Below are 9713 nucleotides of genomic sequence, written 5' to 3' on the forward strand. Positions count from 1 at the left end.
TTAGCAGTCGTCTTATACAACCGATATATGATAAATTAAAATTTGTTCCAATTTTGTACCTCATCTTATCTGACGGTCGTCTTACATCGAAATATATGGTATTTTAACCAATGCTTTTATCCTCTATGCTGTGTCCAGTAAACAGATATATGTAAATATGTATGAAAAACTATTCATGTATATCCTCATGACATTTTTTTGTCTGGTAAGTTTTTTGGTAATCTGGATTCTATTTAAGAATTCCTAAAATGGGTAAACTCGTCATAAAATTCTAAAAAAATGTTTTTCTAAGATGAGAAATCTTTTTTATTTTAAAATTCTTTTGCGTTTTCTCTACTTCTGATGAATTTATGCTTAATCTTTTCTTTCTTTTTTTTTTCCAGGTAAGTTTCCCAAAAGTCTATTCCCTGGATGAACTGCAAGTTTGAGAATAAGGAAAGTGTTTATTTTATTTTATTTGTTCGTGTGTTTGAATACCTTCTTTTTTTTTTTAAATGATTTTCAATGTTATAATCAAAAATATTTCTCAAACTTATTAAGGTATTTTTATATTTGTCTTTAATCCAGCTATCCATAAAATAGTAGCAACCGATATAGCCAATCTGGGTAGAGGAAGAATATGTTAATCTAAGTCCCATCCATTGAGAAATTATAGGCTTTGATTTAACATCGTAGCCTCCGTTCAGTCTTAAGAGACAACAGATACCCTTTCTAATGCACATGTAATAGTCAAGCAAAAGTTGTATAATCACTAACCATGCCTCTATTGAGTTCGCACTGCCTTATTCCAGTGGCAAGAAAAAAAGTCCAGAATGGGCACATATAGCATCTGGTATTCCTAAATGGTCACCCATTTAGTACTGATCAGGCTCAATGTAAAAAAAAAAAAAAAAAGGTTGCTTGCTGATCCAACAGGAACTGGTGTGTCCACGTGATTATACTGTATATTGGTTTAACAATGATCTCGTAATTTTCCTTATTGCTAAAATACTAGCGGGAGGTACCCGGCGTTGCCCAGGTGTTTGGAGGTGTGCGTGGTTTTGGGTAAATCAAAACTGGGGGGGGGGGGGGGATTTAAAAAATGTTTTGGTAGGTAAGTATGAGGATCGAACCTGAACCGTTGAGGCAAAGTTGTAAATTAAAGTGTGAAAAAAAAAAAAAGAGTGCGACGGTTTTAACCATTGGGCCACCGCGAGATGCTAACGGAAACATGTTTGAATTTATTTAATTACTTGGATTTGGCAGGTGCACGTTTTAATGAGTTAATGAGGTCAAGTTTGACTGCGGGATAGTATTTCATTTACTGCGGGAACGCTTTTTTAAATTTTTATTTTCCCAAGATGTTATAGGAAAAAGACTAACCCACATGCGGCGAGCGACAAATGTTGAATATTTATCTTCCCGAAGTCGAGCAAATTAAATAGACAAGCTAGCTCCGTTGATAACTCTGAGATATTCGATTTACATGTGATATAAAAAGTTTTAAGAAGTTGTGAACCGACCTACCGCTTCTCTGAAAAAAGTCTTTTGTAGATATACAGAAAAAGCGAACACACATACATACATTTTCGCTTTTATATTTATAGAAGATATCCTACATTTATGCATTGGTCCTGTTTGGGTAGTATTTTTTTCTCTTCAGAAGACCTTCTCTCTCCCTCTCTTTCATGCATGCACTCATTATATATATATATATATATATATATATAGACGGGGTGAGAGATTAATAATTGTGAAATCAAGTTTTCATAGGAGGAAACCTAACAAAATCAAATTTATATGTACGATCATTTCGGAAATGATATCTTTCTATTCATTCGATATTTACAAATGAAACTATCGAGAAATAAGTGAAATATTTTTGGATATCCTCTCCTCATCAGCATAAATGGAGGGGAGAAGACACCAAATTTTAACCAGCTTATTGAAGTAAATTTAACCTAAAATAAAAAAATAATAATAAATAACACGAAAAATAGTAATCTTCATCAGCATTAATGGGTGGAGTGTGAATATCAAAGGAATGAAAGGATATCGTTTCCAAAACGATCGTACATATAAATTTGATTTTATGTTTCCTCCTATGAAAACTTGATTGATAATTCCACAATTAGTAATCTCTCGCTGTTTCTATTTATATAGCTCTAGCTAATTACACCTATTGAGCTTATAATAACTGCAATACTCCGAGCACAGCACCTTTTAAATGTATTTTACTGAGGCTTTGCTCATTTAGACCCTTTCTATTATACTCTGTAATATATATATATATATATATATATATATATATATATATAATGATTACTACGCTATTGTCCCATTAACTGCTGTAGACTCTTTAACCTTTATCCTCAAGTGGCCTCTGAGCCTTGATAAGTGGTGACTCCCATGTAAAATAAAAAAATAAAAATTAAGTGATAAAGCAAAGGTTTTTCTAAACACAAATAGAGCACTCTTTGATTACTATTGTTAATATTAGCAGTAAGACTTTCTTTTCTTACTTGTATGGCTTCTTTTGTATCACAGATCTTGGGAATAAATAAGCCTGTGAGTTCTTCAAGAAAGAAAGCCATACTAGTGAGAAAAGGAATTCTTACTGCTAATATTAACAATAGTAGTCAAAGAGTGCTCTGTTTGTGTTTAGAAAAACCTTTGTATCCTCATTATATATATATATATATATATATATATATATATATATATATATATATATATATATATATAAGCTGAATGTGTGTGTGTGTCTGCTCACAAATAGGCTCCTATATGGTTGACTATTTAAAAAAAAACTGATTACATATAATGATAGAAGATGTATTGAGACACAGGAATGGGTATGTTTGATCCTGCAGAACGGTGGTTCATTAAAATGGTGGGGTCTGCGTTCGCGCCTGGTCCACAAAGTATGGAAATAAGAAAATTAAAAAAAAAAAAAACGTTTACAAGTGTTTTTGATATAGATGTACATAATAATACTTTGATAAGTATGTTTTAGCTTAAATAGGGATGGTATAATAAAATTGTGGGGTCTGCGTTCGCGCCTGGCCTCCATAGAATGGAAATAGGCACAAACTTTAATAAAGACTTTTCATATCTATCTGCGTAAGTATACTTTGATAATTATGTTTCAGTTTGAAGAAATATAGTATAATAAAATTATGGGGGTGTTCATTCGCACCTGACCTCCATAGAATGGAAATATGTCACAAAGTTGAACAAGGTTTTTTAATATAGATCCACGGAATATTGTGATAAGTGTTTCAGTGTGAACAGGTATGGTATAATAATTTTGGGGTTTATCTATATTATTTTTACTTTCATGATATTTTGCTTTGGTTTTGATACCCCCAAATTCGAAGCTATCTCTTTACAGCCCTTCCTTTTCATAACCTATCATACTTTCATAAATCAGAGTCCATTTTCTGTCGGCTGTTTTTGAACCCAGTCAACGATGGGTACTTTTGCTAGTGTATATATATATATATATATATATATATATATATATATATATGTGTGTGTGACAATTAAGTTCCTCACGAGGATGAAACACGGAAAACTCTGTGTAGCTTAATTGCCATATATATTTTCTAAACTTACTATGCATATTGAGCACTGTCGAAGTAAATACTGAAAATATATATAAATAAAAATCATTTGAGTTAAATCTAAGAAATCAAAGCCCCCCCCCCCTACTCGAGGTTAACACTTGATTTCTATATGAGATACATAGATATCTGAAAGTTTGAATAAAGTTATGCTTTTCCTCTCAAATAACATCAATTTTTCTTCATCAATTGACCATGCAAATAATTTATCTTCATTGTGGTCTTTTCTTAGTCTTACCGGATTCCAGGATCAAAATTAATCTGGTCTGGAGTATTACTACTAATAACATCACTAGCTGAAGGCGCACCGTTCACCATATGGTTCAGCATGTAGCCATGACGAGAGGGATCTTATTATGGCTCTGCATAGTGTTATTTGTAGTATTTGGTCAGAGTTTACTTTTAGGGTTAAGTATCTTCATATATAGAGAGATCAAAAGCATTTGAGAATGGTGTCTAGTAGCAATTCAAACTCTTTCTTATATATTCAACGGTAAACAGTTACATTTGGCCGCTACAAGTAGCCATCTGTTTCAGTTAATGAGACCTCGTCAGGCGACCCTAAACCATTCAACGCTATAGAAAAAATAGGTCACCTAACAGTCTCATTGACTGAAACAGATGGCTGTTTGTAGTGACCAAATGTAACTGTTTATCTTTAAATAAATAATAAAAATATTTTGCTCTTGTTATCGAGTACTATCTAACAACCTCATTGTATTCATTAGTCCCTACTTTTGAACATCTCAAGCCTGGATTCATATATATATATGTATATATATATATATATATATATGTATATATATATATATATGTATATATATATATATATATATATATATATATTGCTCACTTTCATTTATTTAGTGTTAAAAAAACAATATATTACATGAGATTCGTTAAAAATAAGGTAATGAGCACATATATTGTACTCATAGCTGGAGAGACATTTCATCTGCATTGATTTGGTTTATTCTTGATATTTACAGAATGTATTTGGTGACTATTTCTTAATGTGTTAAATAGCGTACAGGCATTCAATATTGAAGAGTAAAATTAAAAAAAAATTTTGATAACGGTATTCTTTTTTGTTTAGGTTTTTTTGTAAACATTCTTTTGTTATTGGGTTTTTTTTAAAAAACATTGTATCTTTTCTGATACTACACTTCATTTTTTTCTGTCGTCGGCGTTTTTTCGCTGGACTTTTCGGTCGGTTCATTCCTTAAAACTTTTTATATCATGTCTAAATGATAATATATATGAGTTACGAACGGGGGTCGCCTGTCTATTTAATTTGCCCGACTTTCACGCGTTATTTTTAGAGCGTCCCGTGTATCTTTTGCTTTTCAGTATAAAACAAGCAAAAACTGGCTTGCAGCCGCGTTATGTTTCAAGGTCAAACATTACGTGACTTAAGGTTCTCGCACATGTTAATTTCATTTTATAAACGTTAAATTAAGAGGTTTTTCATTCCTCTTCTCTCGTGACCGAGATGGCTAGGTCCCAGGGTTTTTTTCCATTTCGTTTCTATCTCCACATCAAAGGTTCGGGGTTAAAGCCTTCTTTCCTACTAAAACTTTTTTTTTTCTTTTACACCTCCAAACAACTGGCCAACGTTTTTTTTTTTTTCTTTTAACAGGGTTGTTTTGATCATCCCCCCCCCCACACACACATAAACACCTGGACCACTCCGGGTACCCCCCCCCAGCAGAGGGCCAGGCTCAAATAGTTCTAGCTGCATGAGTTGTAGAGATGACAGAACACGTCTATGAATAAATTGCGTGTGTGTGTGTATATATATATATATATATATATATATATATATATATATATATATATATATACACATACACACACACACAGTTATGAAGAAATATATACTTTTAAAGTATATATTCTATAAGTTTTTCAAATTGTCACAATTAAACTCAATAAAAATGAATTCTCACTTTCAGAGCCTATATATATTAACATTTCAAAACCAGGCGGTATAATTAATTCTCACTTAAAAAAAAATATGAATAAAATATTATGAATGAAAATTAAATATTTTCTGGTTTTGGAATGTTGACTAAAATATATATGCATATATATTACTATTTCATTTAAGCACATAAATTAAAATCAGAAGATATAATTTTATGCGTAAATTTTCAGTGTTTGCTTCAACAGTGATCAATACATAAGTAGAGGTCGGTAGTAAGTTATGAAAATTCAATATCATGTGTTTATATAAAAATACGCAATAACCACAACTCTTCGCATAAGCCTGACAAATTCTCACGAGGATGAAACGCGGAATATTCTGTGTAGCTTAATTGCCATATATATTTTCAAAACTTATATATATATATATATATATATATAGTTAGATTTTTGGGAAAAAAGAATTCCAGCAGGAAAAAATTTTATACTAGCTGTATATACGCAGCATTGCCCGGTTGAAGCATATATATATATATATATATATATATATATAACTGAATGTAAAAAAAGATTTTGTGATCACTCAGTATAACGTATCAATAGATGACCTTTGTGATAAAACTAATTCCGATGAGTCTGATATAAATAGTTCATTGTTTGAATGTAAATATAGAAAATAGGCAATGCTTGATTGATATGTTAAAAGAAATTGAACATTTCTCTGTTATTTCTGATTGAACCGGTACTTTTGTTCTACAATAAACATAAAAGGAATACTTGGGATGATTGTTGACTTAAAAAAACACCATTGCCTACCCCCCTCTCCATTTTTACAGTTTTGTCATTGACAAAAAAGAAAACAAAATCTGTCAATGGATTGATAATCTGTCTCTTAATTTTAGAGTTACAAATTAATAGTGCACCTGTTTATAAATTAAATGAAGGTTGTAGATTTTTACAATCAGAAGAAAATCTGGAATATCATATAGAGCTGTAAATTAAACAATTTCTGAACAAATCTCAAACGTATATGGCAGTACAGACGGATAATAATTCTTATATGCAAAATCAAAATGTAAGTATTTTTGATCCACCTTTTCAACATATATATTTAGTCTTATTTGTTCTAATTGTCCTAATTTTTTTTTTTTTTTTTTTTTTTGTATCAATTCTTATAAATTGAGGTTGCCATACTCCCGTGCACTATTTATTTTAAAATGAAATATATCCATATAAAGTTATTTAAGATGCTGCAAAAATAAAACTTTCAAATAAGTGTTATAGGTACATCTTAAAATAACATTTTTTTTAATTGTATATCTAAACTTTTGAGTCATTTTTTTTCTATTCATCTTCATTCTATGACAGGTTGGTACACAATAAAGGCTTTCCTTTATTTTTGTTTATTGCTGCAAGTGCAATTCTGTATAAGCACGGAAAATGTTTACAAATATTTTTTTTATGTATAAACGTTATTTTTATTTATTTATTTATTTTTTACTTGAATTCATATATAGAAACTTGAAATGAATTCAGTATTGTTGATTTGCAAGGAAAAAGAAAATTCTCAAAAATAATTGATTTTTAAGATTTAAATTTGATCATTCTGAAATGATCAATTTTAAACCTAGGAATAAAGGTATGGTTTTACAATTAAGATATTTTAATGTGTAAAAATGATTATTTGCAATTTTAAAATAGCAAATTCAATAACAATTTTAAAAAAAAATTAATTGTAGGTCAAAATTGTAGACTTTTACACCTAGAAATCTATAGAAACCTGAAATTTCTAAAACTTGCACGTTAGCCGTTTAAATTCAATTGCGAGACAGTTTTCATCAGCAACGAACATTCATATTATTTAACCGTTTTTCAGATAAAAAGAAACGTACTTAACCAAAGTAAGTCTTTATATCACATTTTTTTTTTCATACATATAAAACCATGGCAGAAAAAAACAACAACAACAACAAAAAACAAACTTCAAGAATACAAAACCATCTACGGAGCTAGCATCTTTTCTCCTTTCTTTTCCAAGATGGTGACTAGCATGCCTGACCAAAACGTTGCATAACTAACACAAGATGAGAAACAAAGTAATACAAATAAGTCTTATATTTTTTATCATTTTTTTAAATTTTTATTTAAACGTTTGTTTATTCTTATTTATGTATTTTAAATTTAATTTTGGGGGGAATTTATATTGATTTCATTCACACAGGCTGTATGAACTAATTTAAACATTCATGAATATTTTTTCTCTCTTGCCATGATATTAAGTTGAAGAAAAAACAAAAAAAAAATCAGTTAGTAAAAGTCTGAGTATTGTTATTTTGAAATGCCGGAAGAATACACTGGGTACGCGATATTAAAATCAGCGTTGTGAATTCCGTAAAAAGAAAATGTTTAAATTTCTGAAGAAGGAGTATAACTTCGAAATATCAATGTTATACAAATAAATATTTGTTTATTTTTTATAATATTGTGTTGTAATTTGTCTTTTAAACGTATCTCATTTATATTTTATTTCAAAATTCAATCAACGCTTCTATCACAGAATTCACAACTCTGATGATAACTTATTTACATATTTTTTAATAATTATATTATTTGTGTAAATCTCAAGATCTAACAATTATAATAAAAGGAGATGTTCTATTATTCATTTGGGTTAAAAAAAAAAAACAAAAAAAAAACTGCTTTTAAAAAAATCATTGTCGATCTTGCTGTTCCATACTTATTGAAAGCTTTGTATACTTAACAAATTGCCGACGTCACTAAATGTGTGCTCCTTAATATTTCATTGGAGGATTCTATAGCACACACACTTTATTTAGAATTTAAATAGACAAGCATGGATGAAATTATAAATAAAAATATAATTCTAAATCATTTGAAGTTTTAATAAATATATGAATAAGATAATGCAAGTATTTAAAAATTAATTTTAAGCAATGTCGATATGTGGCCTAAAATGTAGGGAAAAAATTTAAATACAAAATGTTTGGTACTAAAAATATTTCCTCGTCTATTTTGTAAATATTAAAAATGAAAATTCTAAAGAACGGTAGCAAAGCAAGCCGATCTTAGGCCTTGGAAACATTATTGAAGTGGATGTGGGAGTCTAGATATGTAGAGTAGAAATCGAAAGGAAGTAAAAAGATGGAAGCAACAAGTTTAATTTGTTATATATAAAGGGAACTTCTGTTTTTTGTCTGTTGAGCGTAATCTCGGAAACTTGACAAAACTTACATATTCTAATGACCTAGGGTCTAAATAAGGTTTAGATTTAAATAAAAATATATATCACCACAAAATGTATATAAGTAAGACTTAGCAAATTAAAAAATATGTATTAATAACATTTATGTATAAGTAATGTTTAAAAAATGATAAGTCAGAATGGAAATAGTTTGTATTTTGATGCAAGTTTTTTTTTTTTTTTTTTTTTTTTTTTTTTCACAAATTTATCATTTCAATTTATGCAGATGGATCAGAAATTTAAACATTTTATCAATATAAACAATTTTAAGAATTTAATGCTTAAAAAAAAAAAAAGATTTTGTATAGAACAATACACCGTAATCAAATGTCACAAATTTAAGTCAAACTGTTGATTTTATTCATTTCTTTATATGGTATTATTCAGTCATAAATAGGTGTGCTGACTAAAATCAGAGAGAAATGGGTAGTTGATGGGTGGGGGGTAAAAAGTAAAATTACTGATAATATAGAGAGTGATAAGTAGGGGAGTTTTATACTTTTCATAACCACATTGCCAGGTAGCCTTGCTAGTTGATAATAAAATAAGCTTACAACAGATATGTATGTGTGTGTGTGTGTGTATATATATATATGTGTGTATATATATATATATATATATATATATATATATATATATATATATATATATACACACACACACACACACACAGAATGAGAGAGATAATGATTTTATTTTCGGCAAGATCCACTGTATGGTTTCCATAGCTACTCTACAGTAGATATGTTTGTAGCATTATCTATAGTACTTCAGGTGTATACGACACATAAAATCAATATTTTCGCTAAAAGTATATGCTCGATTACATATCACTTAATTTATTGTTTGCCTTAAAAAATGAATTTTCATGGAAATTGAAAAGGTATGAATAAGAATTAAATATATATATATATATATAT

The 9713-nt window shown here is 29.3% G+C and overlaps 1 protein-coding gene across 4 annotated transcripts in view; it reads left to right on the forward strand.

Moving 5' to 3' along the window:
- The window catches only part of LOC145284500 (cAMP-dependent protein kinase regulatory subunit-like), a 416793-nt gene extending 414178 nt beyond the window's left edge, over positions 1-2615 (forward strand). For 2 of the 4 annotated variants that reach the window (XR_013868850.1, XR_013868849.1), the window contains exon 2: positions 384-2615. Coding sequence is in view for 1 of the 4 variants with exons in the window: in XM_080133378.1 (XP_079989504.1) it covers positions 384-428 (45 nt within the window). In the remaining 3 variants the exon portion in view is untranslated. The remainder of the gene's footprint in view (positions 1-383) is intronic. The other 2 variants (XR_013868851.1, XM_080133378.1) reach the window with 2 other exon arrangements.
- Positions 2616-9713: the final 7098 nt, after the last annotated feature.

This window comes from Euprymna scolopes, chromosome 9, assembly GCF_053919585.1.
Source record: "Euprymna scolopes isolate OS-2025 chromosome 9, ASM5391958v1, whole genome shotgun sequence".
Classification (NCBI taxonomy): Eukaryota; Metazoa; Mollusca; class Cephalopoda; order Sepiida; family Sepiolidae; genus Euprymna; species Euprymna scolopes.